General features: G+C 36.3%; 1 protein-coding gene across 1 annotated transcript in view; it reads right to left on the bottom strand.

The window, feature by feature from the left end:
* The window catches only part of CCDC178 (coiled-coil domain containing 178), a 369,784-nt gene that overhangs the window by 241,431 nt on the left and 105,759 nt on the right, over positions 1-22,594 (bottom strand). The window contains exons 12-15 of the mRNA XM_043889273.1: positions 20,444-20,627; positions 4,255-4,317; positions 2,694-2,855; positions 1,021-1,134 (exon numbers count right to left, since the gene is read on the bottom strand). Coding sequence (XP_043745208.1) covers positions 1,021-1,134; positions 2,694-2,855; positions 4,255-4,317; positions 20,444-20,627 — 523 coding nt within the window. The remainder of the gene's footprint in view (positions 1-1,020; positions 1,135-2,693; positions 2,856-4,254; positions 4,318-20,443; positions 20,628-22,594) is intronic.

Below are 22,594 nucleotides of genomic sequence, written 5' to 3'. Positions count from 1 at the left end.
TTTTCAGTGGTCTACATATCACTTTTTGTTATAATTTTGGTATTGAGTTATGATTTTACTTTATTAGGGTGGATAAAGTAACCTGTATGATTTGACCAGTATAATGTAATAGTTAAGAGCATAGATAGATTCTAGTGTCAGATATAATGAATCTCAACACCATCATTAAGAAGGTGTGTGAAACTGAGCAACTTAATTAAAAAACAATGCATCAGATTCTTCAAGCACAGAATAGAGATAATAATAGCACACTCTTCACAGAATCATCATGAAGATGAAATTAGTTAATAGGTCTGAGCACTTAGAACCATGCAAAATATTTCTTAAAAATGCAAAATATTAACATGTTATTATTATTATACACATTATTTTCCTTGGTAATGTTTAAAAATATTTCTTTTGTGGCCCTAGGGTTAGCTTTATTTAAATACAATTGCACCTCTACCTCATGGCCCACATGCTGTTCCCTGACAAATCCTACTGCTGGTGGTGGTGCTCCAGTCTCTAAGTCTTGTCTGACTATTAGCAGATATTGGTGCTACCTTTAAAATACATTCAGAGGATGGAAAGTTAAAGACAATGCTTTAAATGGTATGTTAAAGCCCTCTGATACACAGCCAGTTGGTTCACGCAGCCTACATACCAGCTTGAGGGTAACATGTCAGATATTAACAAACGCTTTAGTCTGTACACTGGTCTCATCTTCAGAAACATGGTACTGTCTAAGTCACTACAAATCCCTCTATCCACTGTGTAGGAAAGGTAATGGGAAGATACACTAGCCCAGTAAGAGAAGAAAAGACAGTGTAAGAGAGAAAAGGAAGACACAGAGGCTCTGTGTGTGTGTGTGTGTGTGTGTGCACGTGGGCACCCCTGTGTGCACACATGCATGCAAAATCAATTTAGTGCAACCAATTATAAATGACAGACATTCATCTAAAATTAAATTTGCTGGAATAGTTTTCATTTACATGAAGAGGCTGCAAATTCAAAATAATTTTTTGACATTAAATTTCTTACCTCAGTTTTTATTATTGCATCCTGGGTTTTCTTCCCCTTTCTTCGCAATTTTTTCTTAGTTTTTTCTACATTTCTTTTAACTTGTCCTCTCTTCTCAATTACTTCATCTAGCAACTATAAGATAATTTAGAAATTAAGATGTGCAATATTAATAGTCCAACTGTCTTGATTTAGGGTAGATAGTTCCCAAGCAACTATTTTAATAACAACAACATGTATTTTGGTGTAAAAGGAAAGGATGACCACACATGAATTACAAAAACATACTATGATATCCATAATCCTAATATCAACTTGAATAACCACAGAAAATAAAATGCTAATCAATTTTGGCTAAGTAATAACAACTAATAAACTCACATAGAAATAATAAATTTTCCTCACAATATTTAAACATTTTAATCAAAATTAAAACTCCAAATTTTCAGTACTCATTATAGTGTGTGAAAACTTATTCTTCCAAGAATTTATGCTAAATTAATAGTGTTCATAATTTATACACTACTAAGGAATAATAAACCAAAATTGATTACTGAACTACAAGAAAGTAGAAAACAATGGCTAGTATAAAATAAAAAAATAAAAGTCATTAATCTTTTCTGGTATTCATTATCATTCTCAGATGATTACACCAAGGCTTTGATGTAACTAATAAACTCCTATCATTAGTGTAAGGAGGAGCCATTGTTTAAAATAATTTATCTCACTGGTTCATAGTACTGGTTATATATTCATTACATGAGCTCTGGGATAAGCACTGGAAGTCCTAAATTGAGATGTACACTCAGAATTTGTTGTTTCCATGGTTTATGCCCTTGCACAAGTTGCTTCATGCAGGTAGGCTCACGTTTTCTCATGTCTATGTTACAGCTAAACTCTCTCTTGCTTATTTTAGAGAGATGCTTTGAAGATCAAAATAAAATTTCATAATAAGGAAACTGAAAATCACAAAGTCTTTAATAAATGAAATTCTAAAAAGTAGTAATGTCTAAAAATACAAAGTCACATAATCATTTGCAAAGAAAAAACAATTCTGTTGCCAAAATGGCTCAAACGAATATATGCATGTTCTCCCTGCAGCTGAGGACAAGAATGTATAACTCTTACCACACCTTCTACTTCTTCAAAAGACTAATGATATGATGTATACATATTTTTTCTATTAAATCTTTTCTTGGGAAGGGCTAGTAATATCAGTTACTGCCATAAACTTGTTGTTCTGAAAATATTTTATCAACATTTGCTTATTTTTCATCCCAGCTGTCTTCACTTCATCTATACACATCACAAATTTACCATGAAAATGTCAGGATGCATTATCTTTCATATTTGAACAAGCACAGCTTTGGAATTTTACTAACAAGCAGTGAAGACTTTGAATTAAATTTCCTACAATGGGTAATCATACCAGAAAAATTCCCACCCATTCATTTGGAAATTGCTTTTCCTAGGTACACTCTAAGTAAAGGGTTCCAGGAAATAGCATTAGTCTTGCTATATAACTCCACTGTAGACCAGTTGTGTGGTCCTAGAATAGTTGCTTATTTCGTCCATGCTTTTATGTCTTCTGATGTGAAATCCCAATTTTCCAAATGATACCGTAAATTGCATAAATGATTTAGCAACCTACATACTCCTGCAAATTAGTTTCTGGATTAATGATGAATGCTTACGTCAGCATGTTCTTGGTGGCAAGTTTTGATTCTTTCAGCTTCTTCTTCCAGTTTAAGCAGCGGTTTCTCCATTTCCCCCAGTGCTAGGGAATAGATCGCTTTCTTTCTCAGAAGCTCCTGCTTCTCAAGTGTCTGTTCTTCTTGAAGGCAAAAGAGTTTTTTCTGCCAGTAAATATTATTAAATAATTCATTGTTATTAACTACCTAAACATTTATTGAGACTTTATCCTGTGCTGGGTAGTAATATTTAAAAATCAAAACAATAAATGCCACCATAAAAAAGCAATAGGTAGACATATAGTATATTTACAGAGTGTATACGTAAAGATATTATTAAAATATAGCATATTTAAAGGCATTATTAGAAAAAATTGAGAAAAAGTTTAATAGACAATAAAAATCAAATATTCTTATGTATTGGAGGATAATAAGGTTAGAGGGCACTTTAATGACAAATGTTGTAATATATGTAAGTCCTGCAGTCTAAGACCAAATAAAACCAATAAAAAGAAATTCATAACAAACTATTAAGCAAAAAGATCTGGAATATTATTGAATTACTGGACTTAAAACAGCGAGAAAAAAATGAGACAATTTGGCATTTTCAAACATACAGAATTAGACACTGCTTTTATATGTTTGAAAATATCAAATTTGCCAATAGAAAAAAAATTACAAAACTTGTTTTTGCTTCAGAGAAGAACAGAGGTACAGATAATCTCAATTATTTTTTTAATAACCTGTTTTGGACTGTTTTGTGTCTTGATTTTACTCTTTTTACAGTATTGGTTTCAAATACGTATGTATTTCTGAAGGGGAGGCAGTCTAGAAACATGCCAGGGTTCAGAACACCTAATCTAGGATCCAAAAGACATGCAGGTGGTAGACAAAGATTTTAAAAAGTAAAAAAAAAGCTATACAGTGTTTATAGCTAATGTTTATAGCTAAACAGTGAAAGTGAAAGTCAGTCAGTCCTGTCCAACTCTTTGTGAACCCACGGCCTGCAGCCTGCCTGGCTCTTCTGCCCATGGCTTTCTCCAGGCCGGAATACTGAAGTGGGTAACTGTTCCCTTCTCCAGGGGGTCTTCCCAACCCAGATCTCCTGCATTGCAGGCAAATTCTTCACCATCTGAGCCACCAGGGAAGCCCTGCTAGCTATAATGTTTTAGTTTCAAAATCTTTATATAGAAATATAATAGCATATTTTTTCTCAGTCTTAAATAAAAGAATTCAGCTGAAAGACACTAAAACTAAAGAAAACATAACATCATCACAAAGCAAACTAAAGAGACACTTAGGAATAGGATCCCACTGCTTTTACTAGACTGGCAGAAATTCCCATTAAGCCACAAAATGAGATATGCGTATGAGAGGTCAGTTTCTTTATGCATGATCAGACACTGCTAGTCGTACATAGAGGGCAAGTGTCATCAACTAAGGAGGGAAAACTGCTGGCTTGCAAACCAAGTAGTGAAAAGATGCCTCATTACAGGCAAATTTAAAATGCTAAGTAAACTACAAATTAAAAGAAGAATAAAATATTGAAACCAATTGGGTTTACCTGAATCATCATTCCATTAGCCACTTCACCTCGAGTGAGTCTCTTCAGGAAGTCTTCTCTGCCCTATACATTATCAATTTTTTTAAAAACAAAACGAGGTTTTATGTATGAAAAGCCACAAAACATTTTAAGACAACTGCTAACACAAAATACACTTTACTTAGGTTAAAATGAAGACTAACTGCTCATTACAAACTGAGTATTATAATTAAAAATAAATAAATTAAACCCTGATGTTATCTGAGGCAAAATTAGTAAGTGATACAACATCAGAAAATAGAATACAGAATATCTGTTCAATTAATTGTATGTTATAAACTTGAACTAAAATATCAAAGTAAGAAAATCAAAAAGGAAAAACTAGATAGTCTTCAATTACTCTTTTTAAAAATATCTTTTTTTTATTTTACTATTTTCTATTTACTATTTCTTTTACTATTTTCCAGAATTAACACATTCCATTTTGAAAGCGAGACAGATGAATTCAAGCTTAAAGTTTACAAAATATGATCAGATTCTCCATGTGGCTAGAAAATTTTTTCTATTTGGTTCTTTCTTATTTTAAAAAATCATACCTTGAAAGATGGTGGACAAAAAATATGTGGAAAAATTTTCTGTTTGATACTTGGATAGAGAGTCTTAATGTCTTTATAGTTGTACTTTATATTATCACACAACCAGATTTAGAAGTAACTCAAAAATTTCCTTCTGTGTTTAGAATTACCTCTTGGAACCCCTTATTTGAGGGAGGAGTTGTCCTAGATTTAAGCTGTCCTCTATATCAAAAAAAGATGTATGGCTTTGTAAAGAACTGTGGAAGTTCTCTAAAATTCCCCCTTCATTACTGAACCCCTATCATATCTCAGAGTCTACAGACATTCTAAAGAAACAAGTCAGTAAATCTCTCCTACAACCCCTTTTCTTAGTATAGCAACCCATCAAAATTACACTCTCCTAAAGTGAAGCAAAATAACTCCAAAGAAGAAAAGAGGAGATAAACAAAGCAATACCTTTAATATATCACTTCACCCAAGGATATACCTATATCTAAAACCAATTTATTCAATGATGTATTTTGATAATTTAAAAGAAATTAGTTGCCTCTTCTAACATGATAACAGATAACAAGAGTTTTACCAACTAGTTAAAAATTTAGTATTAAGGGAACCAAATTACAAATGACTCTATAGACTGGAAAAAATATACTGTCTTTAAAAATAGTAACTGAAAAATGTGTGTGTGTGTTTATCAAGGAGATAAAATTGCAGAATGGTAAGGCATGAAGCTGAAAAGATAAACTATCAGCTTATGTAGTATCTTTAAGGCACAGGAAGAAAATTAGTGAAGAATGTTAAGCAAGGTGTGTGTTTTAGGAAGGTTACTTGGACTGCAATGGGGATTAATTAGTGTTTCCTTAAGATTCATTCATCCTTTTAAGTTTTTTGTTTTTTTTTTTAATTGCCAGTAAGAAAGAACTCTATTGTTTAAGTGAATTCAAGTTCCTGAACTTACATAAATTAACATCATACAAAAAGAATTTGCATATATAAGGCCAATAAAAACTGTAGGCAGTGTGTGTGCTCAGTCCCTATGTACAATGCTCTGTGACCCCATGGACTGTAGCCTGCCAGGCTCCTCTGTCCACTGGATTTCCCAGGCAAGAATGGTGGAGTGGGTTGCAATTTCCTTCTCCAGGGGAGCTTCCCGACTCAGGGACTGAACTCAAGGAGTCTCCTGCCTCTCCTGCACTGGCAGGCAAATTCTTTACCACTCTGCCACCTGGAAAGCCAGTATATGAGACATTATAATAAAATAGGCTAGAAGTCTGAAGATGCAAGAGTAAAACAATTGCATTTCTTTGAAAAGAAGGGAAAGAGTCCCATGAAATTTTGAAACCTGTATTTCTATACAAAACCAAGTCAACCTATTACCAGTGGATCAATGTGCACTTCTTGTAAGACAACATCTGGAGCTTCACTCCTGCCTCTCAGGCTCTGTTTCCTACCACGCCCCCAAACCTCCATGACTCAGAGCAAGCTCAAATGACTGGTCACCAGAAGGGAAACTACTGGGTTGGCCAAAACGGTCATTCAGATTTTTCTGGACGATGGTATGGAAATAACCAAATGAATTTTTTGGCCAACCCAGTACCTGTTATTGACTGGGCTGCCGATTTCAACTTCCACCAGCCACAGGGTGTGTTTCCAGCCAGATGTTCAAAGCCTTCCCTCAGTACTATCCCCTTCCTGAAAGCATAATCTGTCCATCTGGGCAGCGGCCAAATGCTGGGAAGTCGACCACTTCCTGGGAGAACTACCAAGTTACCATGACCTTCAAGAACCCGAGAATTAGCCTAAGAATGACATAAAGTGAGCTCTGAGGGTCACAGGTCTCAGGCCACACAGTGCAACATCTGAGTCTGGGGACCCATTTGTCATCCCTTCCTGTTGTCATAAGAAGCATTCCCTGTAAAGCTGACTCTGAGGTGGTGGGGTTTTGTGTGCGGAATTCTTATTAAGGCATGTATTTGGAATCAACTCCTGTTGGACTGGAGAGGGGGCATGATGGGAAAATAGAAAGAAGATGGGAGACGATGCAGGATTAGGCAAAAACACAGGATGAACTCTTAATACAAAGCATCCCCAACAAGAAGCTTGGTCAACACCATGGGGTGTCCTGGAGCAAGAACAGGCCCCCAGCTTTGCTGCCCCTGGAAGGGGAATGACCTCAAGCAAAGTGACTTAACTGGTTCCTGAAGTAGAATCTGGGCAGTTATGTCCACGAAGCTTCTGTCATGAGTCCCCTCAATGATAAAAGTACCATTAGTGCTACTAAGACTTACAGGCAAAGTATTATTACCTGCCTACTATGTAGAGTTTGTTTTAACCTCACAACGAAATCCATGAAATCGTTAGTACTGTCCCCTTTTGCAAATGGGAAAATTGGGACAGATTATATAAATTGCCAGAATACAAAAAGCTAGCACACGTTGGAAGCAGGATGCTAATCCACACAGAGAGCCCAGGGACTTCATTTCATTGCCTTAGGATCTCAGTGACTCCTAGATACCTAGGATCCTTCAATGTGAGTGAAATATTTATTGTAGAGCCTTCTGACTGTCCTGTGTCTCTTTCTTTGCAAAGTCAGCTCTTCCATTAGGCTTTCTAAGCAATTGAGGACTGTTGGATTCTGTAACTCAGCCACCTATTCCACAGACAGAGGAATCAAACTGAGACCAATCTGCCAGTGATGCCATGTGTATGTGCAAGCTAGGTTGCTTCATGTCCAACTCTTTGTGACCTCATGGACTGTAGTTCACCAGACTCCCTTGTACATGGGATTCTCCAGGCAAGAATACTGGAATGGGTTGCCATGCCTTCCTCTAGGGGATCTCCCCAACCCAGGGATCGAACCCAGGTCTCTTCCATCTCCTGTATTGCAGGCGGATTCTTTACCATTAGTGTCAGCTGGTAAGGCTCCATTGACACGATAGCTGGCTCTAAAACAGAATCTGCTTAGAAGGTTATGAACACTAGGGAGATGCTTCTTTTTAAATTCTGCAGCATGGATTATGTCACTGCAAAAAAAAACAGTAGCAGGGTAAAATGGATACGAATTACTGTAGGCTTAACATAAGAACCAGAGTGTAGTGTTCTTAGCAAAATACTGATTGCTTACCATTGAAAACATTCAAAAAGAGAGACTGGACAATGACAATGAGCTACAGTAGTTGTAAAAAGATTTCCAGAGTTAATCATCTAAGTACCATTTTTGAGAATGTGCTGTATCCCAGGGAACTTCCTAGAATATTTTATACAGATAGGCACCCCTATCAATCCATGTAGGGACCTTGCAAAATGATCAGAGATGCACAAGTTTCCGTTAACTTGAGGCTACAGAAAGTGAGAGCTGCCTGTGTGTTGTGTGTGTATGTGTTCGTGCAACATGCACATGCATATGAGTCATCATATCCATTTAGTGACTTAGCTACAACTATTGTTGTTGTTCAGTCACCCAGTCATGTCTGACTGTTAGTAACCCCATGGAATGCAGCATGCCAGGCCCACAGTTCAGAGATGAGAAAGGTCACATCTGTCCTTTCACAAGGTCACAAATGTCATGGCAGTTGCCACATGACTAAGATTCAACAAGTATCAATGCCGAGCTGCTTGACATTGCAGCCTGGGCTACCATACAGCACTCTGAAGTAAGCCCCTTCGCTGCTCAGCTTTCAGTCCTCTGTCTGGCACATAATCTCTACTGAATGAGCAATTTACTGCACAAATGCATAAACAAATAACAACAACAACAACAAAAATTAGTCCCTAGGCTGGAGTATGAAATTGTAAAATGTCAGGGCTTTTCACATTCAAAAATATGTTTTTAAAATATCTTTCTATATAATGAGAAACTTGGGATTCATCCAACTATCACACAGATTCTCACTCATAAACAGCATCTTGAGGAGAAACAATGAAACAAGGCCTGCAGGACATTTTCCCTGAGATGCAGAGAAACGGGTGAGGAAGTAGGGAAGGCAAGAAGATAAGCAACTGAATAAGCACTGAACGAAGACTGCCTTTCTCAGGAATGCACTCTGCAGGCCAGCCTAGGCCAGGCTTTTCAGTTTTTCAGTCTGCCAGAGTATGGTCAAGGGAATGAAAGCCCAGAAACAGTGTCATTTCACACTGGTTACAATAGTGAAGTCAATCATTGGTAATTCAACCAAGAATTATCAGTGAATGCTAAGTCCACTGGGTGAACTTTCTGGAAACAGTTCCATATTCTTACAATTTCACTCAGTTGAAAGTAAAAGTGAAAGTCCACTCAGTCGTGTTCAACTCTTTGCGACCCCATGGACTGTAGTCCGCCAGGAGAATCTATGGGATTCTCCAGGCCAGAATACTGAATGTGGGTACCCTATCCCTTCTCCAGGGGATCTTCCTGACCCAGGGATCGAACCCAGGTCTCCCACACTGTAGGTGGATTCTTTAGCATCTGAGTCACTAAGTAAGACTATCACTCAGTTGAGTACTTGTTAATTATAACAGGAGGATGGATAAGTCTATTGACCATAACTTTAACCAAATGATCAAAGTTACTATCACTAGTTATCACTTTGGCCACCTGATGCAAAGAACTGACTCACTGGAAAACACTCTGAAGATGGGAAAGATTGAAGGCAAAAGGAGAAGAGGACGGCAGAGGACGAGATGGTTAGATGGCATGATCGACTCAATGGACATGAATCTAAGCAAACTCTGGGAGACAGTGAAGGACAGGGGAGGACTGCATGCTATGCAGTCCATGGGGTGGCAAAGAGTTGGACACGACTTAGTGACTGGACAACAATTCTCACTGGTTATGAGACAAACTTACACCATGCGTTTTATGATATGTATTATTGATACAATATTATAACTTATGTCATATTCCTGCCACAAGTGTTTTACCTGAATCTAGTCATGAGTACACACAAAGATCAATCCACATTGAGAGAAATTCTGCAAAGTAACTGGCCTTGACTCCTTAAAAAATGTCTATATAATGAGAGACAAACTAAACAAAAGTGTAAGGGACATTATAAGATTAAAGGGAACTTAAAAGTGATAACAAATGCAACATGTTATAACTCAATCATGTGGCAACCAACCAAATCAGAGAAGTCTGCGTGTGGACTGCATATTTGTGCCAGTTACCTAATTACTGTCTCTTACCTCTCACTGCACTCTTAACTCTGATTTGAGATACTGGAGCAGGGTCTTGTACGTGAACGGTGAACAGTTTTCTTCTGCCGGCTGGAGTAAAGTAAGGCTTTATCAGTAGAGGGCTCAGAAGGGCTTACAGGGCAAGGGGATTCCCAGCCTTGTTTTGGTTCTAATTTCTCCTTCCTCATGCAAAACTGCTGTTGGCTGGTCCATGAGGAACCTCCAGCCCTCAGCCAGGTTCTCCACCCAGAAACTCTATTCACACTCCAGTCAACCTACACCAAGGTTCTCTGCTTCTGGGCCACGCGCTGAGCACAGCCACACCCTCTCCTATAATGCCTTATCCTGCTTCGCAGGAGAACAGCTTCTTCCACAACTGACTCTTATGTGGGTACGTTCCCGCATCCCTACAGGCTGTGAATATCCCCTGCATCTGCTATTCCTACATGCTTCAGACCAAGGTCTGTAAGCTTTCCCTGTGAAGGGCTAGACAATAAATAATCTACACTTCGTGGCTATAAGGCCTCTGTCACAACTAGTCAAATATGGTTTTGGAGAATAGGAGTAAAAATATATAAAAAAGATCGCTTTGAAGAGTTTGAAAGAAGCTGAAGGAAAGGGAGTCGACAGCATCTCACAGGCTCAGAAGAGCCTACACTGAAACCATCCCCTTTGACTTGCTGCCCGGCTTTAGCAGCCAGAAACCAGAAGGTGGCAGCAGAGAGCTATTCTAATGGAAGAGACTGCTGCGTGAGCAGAAAGGACAGCTAAAGAGCAAAGGGGAACAGTCAATGCTCTGTGTCCAAAGACCCATGTTTAAAGAGAAAAGGGAAGGAGAAACTAAGCATAAATAGATCTAAGCTCATAATCACAGATGTTTCATCCATTTGATTTCCAGCGACAAAAGGGGCACTAAGGAAAAGGTTGTAGAATTCATTACATAAGGTATGAGACACGAAGAGAGGGACATTGACTTTAAAATTAAGAATTAAAAGCATAAAGCAATATTTGGGATTTCTGCAAGTGGGCTGGGCTGAATTAGTGGTGCAAGGCAGCTCTGGCTGTGAATTGCTAGGGCAGTTTTAGGTGGTCAGGACCCTAATGCAAGTCCAGGATGCGGCCCACCCAACCTGGTTCTATCCAAAAGTAAACACAACAGTGCTATTTCATCTATCATTTTTTATGAAGGTATATGTGCTTTTTGTAGAAATATTTTAAAACTAAAACAATCAAAATGAAACCATAAAGCCAGAGATAACACATTTTGATTTTTTGGTGAATTCCTTTTTAGGTCTAGGGATTGAATACTATCTTGGGTAAAATTACCCTTGTAAGTTCTTTTTCAGCCACTTAAAAAAGAGGAATTTCATTAATTTTAAAAATTCTAAATGAAATGAACCCACAATATATACTTGTACTCATATATTTAACTATTACTCTATTACCTAGAAATTTATGTATTTAAATTTTCCCACTGTATTTTACCTATGTACTCAAGCTTTCCATAAAAATTTACTGAGGACTTACTTTGTTCTAAGTACTGTTAGACCTAGGGATGCAGCAGTGTACAAAATAGACAATAATTCTTGTCCCCCTGTAACGTACTTTCTAGCAGTTATTATGTAATTAATCATAAACACCTTTAAATTGCATCTATATAGCTTCTGTTTATCTTTGTTTTCTGGTGATTTTAAATCTTATTTTTATAAATAATGTTAATGAATTATAGATTTTGAATACACTTCAAATTCTTTACTTATTATGGATAAATTAACTTCTCAGAAAGGTTCTATTAATTTATACTGAGCTGGATACTCCAGCAGCTTATGAGAGTCGCTATACTGATATGTCTTTGCCTTTATCAAATATTAGTTTTGATTTATGTAAAATTGGCAAAACATGTTCTTTTTTCACAAAGTTACTGTGAGAGTAGAAGATAATGCATACAAAGTAGTAGACAAGGAGATATTCACATTAAGTATTCAACAAGCAGATTACTTTCAATATGTTACTTAGAATCTACACATTTATCAGGAGACAGACTTGAGTTAAACGTGCAAGTCAGTTATTGAAGACTGCGTTATCCTAAAAAGTGAAAGTAGCCCCATTCTATGCAGTTAAGTTGTTTATCCCTAATATTTTTAAAAATATACCATCTATCAGGCTCCAAAACGTTTTATATTCAATATTATTCATTTATCCACAAGGCACAATGTAAGTATTGTTATACACATTTAAGAGGTGAAAAACCTAGGCTCAATATGGTTAAGCAATATTCTCAATATTTTCAAAATAAATACCTAGCAGAACAGGAATTTAAATTAGGAAACTTTTGACTCCAAAACCTATACTCTTTCAACAAAATCACATATCCCTTTGAAAAGAGAGAAAAAGAAACAAAATTCACAGATTTAAATGGAAATACTGAGGAGCTAATTCATCACCTCCTTTCTGGCAAACAAAGCCCTACTCCAGTGGAATAGGAATGGAAGTTATGTTTTCATACAGTTTTTGCAACAAGTCAAATAAAGTTTAATTTTGTTCTCAAATGCTTGTGCCATCAATATGCTTTATTTATACCATACCTTCCAGGTCTATTTACTACTCCCACGTACATGTGTCAGGAAAATAAACTGCTACTTAACTAAGGGAACACCTAGTTGCCTCTTGAAGAACTTAAGCGTTAACATACCTTCATTCTATCTCTGTTTTATCTGTTATCTTAACACTTTTCCCCAGTGAACATGTACGACTAATTGGATGTCCCAATATTACAATTAATGACTTCCTTTCATTCAACTTTGCTGAAGTATTCCTCCTCTGAATGTAGTACAGAAGAATCTTAGTAAACTAAAATCTAATGGAACAAAAGAAAAAGAGTGAAAATACGGATCAAAGAGAGAGAAAGAAAAGTGACTATGCTATCAATTTAAAGCACAAGTGACTCTGAGCTTCCAGGTTACTTAAAATAGAGGGACACATGAAACTTTAGAGCATGCTTCATTATTAATAAGGGAAGGAATAAAATTTATATCAAGAATATTTTTCTCTTAGTTCTGAAATCTAAAGTAAACCAGGTGCATAGATTTTTTGACCATTTTGCACAGTATGACCACTTCTCTCACTAGTATGAAAAACCTAAGTACCAATGGTCAATTTTGAACATACTTTTACCAGCCTTTGTTAAAAGCCAAGGACATAGTATCAGTATCAATAGAGGCAGTAGCAGATGATGAAAAGTAGTATCTTCTAGATTTCAATAAGAGACATAAACCCTCAAGAATCTAAATGAAAAAATATCAGAATATTCATCATATAATCATTTTTATAAATACCATCATGTCATCTGTCCATTTTTTGATTGGTTTGTTTCCCTTGTTTTTTAATATTGAGTTGCATGAGCTGTTTGTATATTTTGGAGATTAATCCCTTGTCAGCTACTTCATTTGCAAATATTTTCCCCAAATCTAAAGGTTATCTTTTCATCTTGTTTATGGCTTCCTCTGCTGTGCAAAATCTTTTAACCTTGATTAGGTCTCATTCATTTATTTTTATTACTCCAGGAGGTGAGTCAAAAAGATCTTGCTGCAATTTATGTCCAAGAGTGTTCTGAGTATGCTTTCTTCTAAGAGGTTTATAGTGTCTGGCCTTATATTTAGGTCTTTATTCCACTTTGAGTTTATTTTTCTGTATGGTGTTAGAGGGTGTTCGGGTGTTCTAACATCATTCTTTCACATGTAGCTGTCCAGTCTTTCCAGAATTCCTTATTGAAGAGACTGTCTCTTCTCCACTGGAGACATTTCTCCAAAAAAAAAAGAAAACATACAGAGGGCCAACAAACATACGAAAAGATGCTCAACATCACTAATTCAAAATTAGAGAAATGCAAATCAAAACTACAATGAGGTAGCACCTCACAACAGTCAGAAGAGCCATCATCAAAAAATCTACAAACAATCAATGCTGGAGAGAATTATGGGGAAAAAGGACCCTCTTACAATGTTGCTGGGAATGTAAATAGGTACAGTCACTATGGAGAACGGTACTGAGGTTCTTATAAAACTGAAAACAGGGCTACCATCAGTTCAGTTCAATTCAGTCGCTCAGTCGTGTCTGACTCTTTGCGACCCCATGAATCGCAGCACACCAGGCCTCCTTGTCCACCACCAACTCCTGGAGTTTACTCAAACTCATGTCCATCGAGTCGGTGATGCCATCCAACCATCTCATCCTCTGTCGTCCCCTTCTCCTCCTGCCCCCAATCCCTCCCAGCATAGGGTTTTTTCCAATGAGTCAACTCGTCGCATGAGGTGGCAAAAGTACCGGAGTTTCAGCTTCAGCATCAGTCCTTCCAATGAACACCCAGGACTGATCTCCTTCAGGATGGACTGGTTGGATCTCCTTGCAGTCCAAGGTGCTCTCAAGAGTCTTCTCCAACACCACAGCCCAAAAGCATCAATTCTTCAGCCCTTATCTTTCTTTATAGTCCAACTCTCACATCCATACATGATTACGGGAAAAACCATAGCCTTGAAAACTAACCTTCTAGTCACAACTTCCAAAAGCCTCAATTTTTCGACGCTCAGCTTTCTTCACAGTCCAACTCTCACATCCATACATGACCACTGGAAAAACCATAGCCTTGACCAGACGGAACTTTGTTGGCAAAGTAATGTCTCTGCTTTTTAATATTCTGTCTAGATTGGCCATAACTTTCCTTCCAATGAGTAAGAGTCTTTTAATTTCATGGCTGCAATCACCATCTGCAGTGATTTTGGAGCCCCCCAAAAATAAAGTCTGACACTGTTTCCACTGTCTCCCCATCTATTTCCCATGAAGTGATGGGACCAGATGCCATGATCTTACTTTTCTGAATGTTGAGCATTCAGCCAACTTTTTCACTCTCCTCTTTCACTTTCATCAAGAGGCGCTTTAGTTCATCTTCACTTTCTGCCATAAGGGTGGTGTCATCTACATATCTGAGGTTATTGATATTTCTCCTGGCAGTCTTGATTCCAGTTTGTGCTTCTTCCAGCCCAGCGTTATGCAGAGCTACCATATGACCCAACAAATGCACTCCTGGGCATATACCCAGATAAAACCATAATTCAAAAAGATACAAGCACTCCAATGTTCATTGCAGCACTGTTTACAATAGCCAGGATGTGGAAAAAACCTAAATGTCCATCAACGAAGGAATGGATAAATCTGTACACACACACACACACACACAATGGAATATTACTCAGCCATAAAAAGGAATGAAATGATGCCATCTGCAGAGATGTGGATGGACCCAGAGATTGTCATGCAGTGTGAAGTCAGAAAGAGAAAAAGAAATATTATATAATATTACTTATATGTGAAATCTAGAAGAATGATACAGATGAACTTATTTGCAAAGCAGAAACAGAGACACAGATATAGAGAACAAATGTATGGATACCAAGGGGGAAGGGGTGGTGGGAGATTGGGGTTGACATGCGTAGATAACTAATGAGAACCTACTGTATAGCATAGGGAGCTCTCTACTCAGTACTCTGTGACGACCTACATTGGAAGGAAATCCCAAAAAGAGGGGTTGCATTATACATATAGCTGATCACTTTGCTCTACAGCAGAAATTAACACAAGATTGTAAAGCAACTATATTCCAATAAAAATAAATTTAAGAATTGCAAAAAAAAAATCATCAGTCTTACCTGGAAGAAGCTGTATAGTGCACAAGTCAAATTTTGGCTTATTAAAGCTTTGTTCTGTTATTGAAATGGACTTGCTCAGTAGGTTCTGACTTTCACTTTAGTCAAATAAAGGGTCTATAAACTTTGATTCAGAAATGAACAAATAATTGAAATGAGAGCCAAGATTTTTAAAAAAAAAAAAAGTTCCGGGTTGCTTGAAATATTTGGGAAAAAAAAAGAAAGAACTCAAGGAAACTAACAAACTTTTAAACTATAAAGTTATAGACCATACTACTGTGGCCTAGAATAGTCTAAGGACATAACAATTGTCTTTTTCACATAGCATTAAAAATGACACTTAAAAAAACACTACTCAGCCATGAAAAAGAATGACATAATGCTATTTGCAGAAACATGGATGGACCTAGAGAGTAAATACTAAGTGAAATAAGTCAAACAGAGAAACACAAATTCCATATGATATCACTTATATGTATAATCTAAAATATGACACAAATGAACTTATTCATGAAACAGAACAGACTCACAGGCATAGAAAACAAACTATCATTACCAAAGGGGAAGGGAGGTGGGGAGGAATAAATCAGGAGTTTGGGGTTAGCTGATAGGCTACCATATGTGAATAGATGAAGATTGGGAACTATATGTAGTATCCGCTACTAAACTACAATGGAAACGTAATGTGAAAAAGAATATATATATATATATGAATTACATTACTGTACAAGAAACTAGCACAACATTGTAAATCAATTATACTTCAATTTAAAAAAAGAAAAAATAACCATTAAACATCTACATTTTTTGAAACAGAATCATGCAATATCTTGGATCAGACCACAAGGGAATTAAAGTAGAAATAAATAACAGAGAGATAACCAGAAAATTCCAAAATATGGAGAGACTAAACATATTTTTAAATAATACATAATCCAAGAATCAACTGCAAAAGAATTTTAAAATATTTTGAACTAAATAAAAAATGGGGATGTAATTTATCAAAATTTGTGATACACAGTAAAAGCAGTACTTAAGGAAATTCACAGCACTGAATACATATATCAGAAAAGAAAAAAGATCTCACATCAAAAACCTAGGTTTCCACCTTAGAAACCTATAAAAACAACAGCAAATTAAATACAAAATATGCAGAAGAAAAGAATGAAAACAGAGACATCACTACAAATCCCATGTACATTGTAAGGATAATAAAGGAACACTGAAAAATTATTTGCTTAAAAATTATGTAACCTAGATAATCACCAATTCCTTAAGAGGCACAATCTTCCAAAATTCACAGAAGAAGAAACAGATGATCCAACCACTCTGGAAGACGTTTTGGTCTGAGACAAAACTATATTCTTATTTTAAGATCCAGCAATCACATTACTTGGTATTTACGCAAAGGAGTTGGAAACACAGACCCACACAAAAACCTGCACATGGATGTTTATAGTGACTTTATTTATAGCTGCCAATACTTGGAAGCAACCCAGATACTTATCAACAGATGAATGGATAAACAGTGGCAGCCAGACGGTAGAATATTATTCAGTGCCAAAAAGAAATGAGCTATTTTATGTCATGAAAACACACAGAGAAACCTTAAATGTATATTAGTAAATAAAAGAAATCAATCTGAAACGGCTACCTATTGTGTGATCTCAACTATAGGACAATGTGGAAAACATGAAAGTATGGAGTAAAAGATCAGTGGTTGCCATGATTTCAGGAGAGGAATGAAGAAGAGGAGCATACAAGATTTTTAGGGCAGTTAAAATACTCTGTCCTTCAACTCAATTTTGCTGTGACCCTAATGCCACGCTAAAAAACCCAAAGTCTTGAAAATGATCCCTACTATGGTTATTTTGAATTTTTGAACCTAACTGACTCTTTGTTGTTCAGAGTGTATGTTTAGTTAGTATCCAATTGACTATTTTATTCCAAGACCAGCATCAGAAGAACTTGTCCCCAAAGTCACCAGAGCTACCTAAAAGCCATGCTACTTTGGAAAATCACTCTAAAATAAGTGTATTAATAATTCCAAAGTGAGCATATTAAAAACAACCACACAGAATTATGAATGTTAAATTAATTAACTTGTATAAAGAGACCCGCATACAATAAGCTTGCAGAAAACTCTGTAACCCTTTCTACTGCCATTCTTTTCTACTAAGTTTCCACTTAGTTGTAACACTATAAGTTTATCCTGGAATCAGAGTGGCTTGATATTTCACTTTTCTACCAAAATTCCAATATGTCTGAGCAAAAAGCCCTGAAATTCCTGCAGCTTGCATAGAAATCTTCTACTGAAGTGTTAAGAAGTTCTTAACATCTGATGAGAGCTTTCAAGATTTAGTTTTTACAATATCACATTCTCCAGGTAACACTGAATGATTTTCTGGTCACACCATAATTGAACACACTTTTCCCTTTTATTGATTCATCTCCCATCACTATTAGCTAATTTTATCCTAGGACCTGGCTAATCACATCTTTTCTGAATAGACCAGTTATTAGGATTGAATGTATGGAAATACTGTGGCAAATCATTTGCAACAGCTGGAAAATTCCAGAAACTGCTAGATATTTTGATTGTTCCGAATAGCTTCTAGTCTAAGTTGCCTAAAACTTATTGGGGCATTTTATGATGTATTTGAAAAAGAAAATTCAGAAAGTCTACTTCTAAGATACTAGAAGGTTATTTTTCAAATCTAGCTCAGAGGTGGTTTGGTTGTAATTAATTTCTGGATGACATGTACTAAGGACTAATTTCAGGCCAGGATCAACAAATACACAAAATTTTCTGCAAGGAAAACATGATGCCCTGACTCAGAAAATTATATAGACTTTCCTTAATTAGTCATTGAAATACAGTGGGACATTACAAAGGGAGAAATTATTAAAAATCAATTACTACAAATACAAATTATCTAAGAATTGTCTATAAATTTACTTTTAAGTTATCACCATTCTGACACATATATACATCATAGAAATTTAGTGTCCTATATATATTCAAGTCAGATTAGCAGACATGTTTAACAATAGGGAGTATTTACTGAATGGAGTAATTTAATTCTGTTACTTCCTTCTAGTTATCTCTCAGCTACCACAGGGTGATAAAAAATCTGATGAACAACTTCTTCAATTCTGCTTGATCTAGCCAGAGAGACACTTTGCCTTGGCAAAGCAAGTACAGAGGAGTCAAATCAAATTTGCACTTAACCTACAAACTGTAGTTTACGGCATCAGGAAAATTTAGAAAAAAACAAACAGTTCAATACAACATCCTTCTTAATAGGTGAGTGCCTCAGATTAGTGAAGCAATACATATGAAGAACTAAAGTAGGTTGTGACAGCTATGTGACAAATACATGAATGATATTAAGGGTTTCCTGTCAACTGAAAAAAATAAAACATTGTTAAACGGCCAAATCAGTGCATGACATTTTCACTGACAGTTTCAATGAAGAAATTAATCTATGGCCATAGATACACACATATTAATGAAAAATTAAATTATAAATAACATAATCACTGCCATATTTCTAAAATAATTTTGAGAGTAATTTTTGCTATATATAATTTTTATTATACTAATTTTGGAATATATAAGATATGAGCATCCCATTCAATAAATAACCCAAGGGAAGAGACACAGACACAACACACCAAGTCAGCCAGACAGCTGGTCTCAGTGTGGGAAGAAAACCCTGATCTTTCAATACAGAACCACTTATGGGAAGGCAATCTACATGTCCTAAACAGCACAAGACAAAGTCTTCATTGAAAATAGTTCTACTACAGGGCCTGGACAGAAATGTAGATTCTACATGTTACAGATACTTGTATAACCAAAATCTTTAATTAAAAAAAATGCCGTGGGACTTCCCTGGTGGTTCAGTGTTTAAGAATTTTCCTGCCAATGCAGGGGACACAGGTTCAATTCCTGGTCTGGAAACTAAGATCCCATGTGACCCAGGGCAACTTAGCCCACATGCACCACAACTACTGAAGCCCACGCTCCCTAGAGCCCATGCTCTGCAACAAGAGAAGTTTCCACAATGAGAAGCCCAAGCATTGCAGCTAGAGAGTAGCCCCTGCTCACCATGACAGAGAAAGTCTGCTCACAGCAACAAAGTCCCAGAACAGCCACCACCCCCACCAAAAAAAAAAAAAAAAGTCAGAGATGGGAGAGGTTTGGATGTGATGTGTGATGGACAAAAGTAGCCTGTTAAAGTGGTCCTTCAGGTGTGGAAAAATGAAGCTGACTTTGCTAATCTCTATTTCAAGTGCCAGGGAGTGGCTATTTGTCATCTTTCTCACTTAGGAGTGAATGTTGTTTTCACAGCGCTGTGGTCAACTAATTGCTTGGTACTCTAGAAGCTAAAAACTTGCAGGTCTAATGTAGGCACTCTCTGGTATGGATGCAAGGGCACTTCCAATCATCCCTTCTTCCTGCCAGAGACAGGAACTGTTTTACAGGTTAGGTATGTGGGATGAGACTGAAGCCAGCATCACTCTCTTCTGGGGATCCAGGTAGTTTAACGTTGGTGATAGACAAAAGTAGGCACCAGTGTTGATTAGCTACATTGAGCCCCATTTCTCGTCTATTAGGGCTGACCTCTAAAGAAAAGTTGGTTTTTCTTCTGATTTATAGGAGTGACTTTTCTGAAAAAGACTAATATAGCTTACATTAAAATCTATCAATATTAAATCAATAAAGTTCAGGCTCATTACCCTTTTCATAACCAAGAAGAAAACAGAGATACAAACCTTGAATTTTCTTCTCACTTCTGCTACTTTCTGTTCTAATTCCTCTGTTTTAAATCTGGTTAGGTGAAAAAGAGCACTGATGTTATAAGCTTCCTTGTATAGTTCTTTAAGAAACTCTTCATTTTTTGACCTCATTTTCAACAAAGATTGGATTTCAGACTCGAGCTCTGATTTTTTCCTTATACTGTAAAATAAATAAATAAATAAAGCATAAATATTGATATGATTATTCCAAAAGAGGATATATTGAGGCAAATATATTTAATAACGATAAAAAGGGAACAAAATTGTATTTTACGTTGCCAAAAATACAAAATAACCATACACTTAATCTAAACTAAGAGAAAAATACATCCCTAAATTCCATTTCCTTTTCTGCTTCTCCTGATGGCTACTTCTAATTGTTAAACTGTCCTCAATATCAGGAGAAAAAGCATATGAATAAGAAAGGCTTGGCAAACCAAGATGCTCAAATTTCAGAGCACTGATTTCCTTCTGTAGCCACCCATCCTTTCTAATCCTACATAACATTGCTACTAAGAATAATAAAATACAAGAAAAATTCAGCCCATGAAAAAGAGAAACAAAACTCAATGAAAGAAAACAACGAAAACAAAACTCTCAAAAAGAAAACCAATAGCTAAGGGAAAAGAGTTGGTAGGGAAAGAAAGAAGGTAAGACGTTATTATCACTGTAAGATTCTCAAAGACACAGAGAAATACAAGATTCTATGGCACACGAGTTGTCCATATTAGTTGTCCATACTAGTCCACAGACTGGTTGTCCACTAGTTTCTACGGCAGTTACTGTCCACACTGGGTACTGCCTTTGTTCCAAATATAAATCACTGAGGCATACAATATAAGAAAATACAAAAAAATATATATATAGTTACACTCACAAATGAGGTAACCATGTTTGTAGAATAGAATGGAACTAGAAAGCAAAGCAGCAGTTAGGGACCTAAGGACAGTCATTACAAAAGAAACAAAAAAGTAACTATGTGAGGTCATTGATGTGTGGTAATTATTTCACAAAGTATACGTGTGTCAAATCATCACATTTCATGCTTTTAACGTGTACAATTTTGTCATTTGTACCTCAGTAACACTGAAAAAATTTTAAATGAAATGACAGGTAGGAGGTGTGTGTAACAAAATTTTATGTGAAAAATTTCCAGTACTGAAAACCAGGATGGGTCATTAAATTGAAAAGTCCCACTTAGTACTAAACTGGATATGTTAGACACCCAGAAACACACATCCCCATAGATGTGCAACTGTGAAATTTCAGAACTCTGAAAATAGGAAGGGAAAATTCTAAACTTCCCAGAGAGAAAAAACAGATTATCTACAAAGAAATGATATCCAAATGTCATCAGATGTCTTATCAAGCAAAACTAAATGAAATACAGGTAAGCTCAGATTTAATGTAAAACATGATGACTATAATTAATAATAGTAAAAATAATACTGTATTAAATACAGGAAATTTGCTAAGACTGTATATCTCAAGTGCCAGTATTCTGGTCTGGAGAATTCCAGGGACTGTATAGTACATGGGGTCACAAAGAGTCGGACCCGCTGACTTTCACTTTCACACCACAGGCACACACACAAAAGGTAACTGCATGAGATGATGTCTTAATTAGCTTGATTGGGATATTCATTTCACTATGTACATTCAAATCATCATGATATACACCTTATGTATGTACAATAGTTTAAAAATTAAATGAAAGAATAAAATGAATAATAGTTTCAAATTATGAGAAAAAATGACTTCAGATCTAGAATATGATACCTTGAGAAAATCCCTGTTTGAATGAATATGGATTGAATAGAAAATGAGGTGTGAGTTCATGGACACAGGAGTGTCTATTTGAATAAGATTTTTCACACAAAGAATGGAAGGGCATTTGCGGGATGCAGTGCTCTGCTTTGTCTTGTATTTGCTTCTTCTAAGCTGAGCAATATTATACAATGTTAATAAACCATTAAAATAGAGAAAAATAACAATGACTCATGGAAAAGAGGAAAAATTGTAGGTGCCAAGCCTCTGAGTGTATTAAGCAAGAACAGCATCCATGTGGCAAGTGTATGGGTGGTGAGTACTCCTATACAGAAGAGTCTTCCATTATTTGATCAGAAT

This window comes from Cervus elaphus, chromosome 27 (genome assembly GCF_910594005.1).
Source record: "Cervus elaphus chromosome 27, mCerEla1.1, whole genome shotgun sequence".
Taxonomy (NCBI): domain Eukaryota; kingdom Metazoa; phylum Chordata; class Mammalia; order Artiodactyla; family Cervidae; genus Cervus; species Cervus elaphus.
Note: the sequence above shows the minus strand (reverse complement) of the source record. Positions and strands in the feature narration are given on the sequence as shown.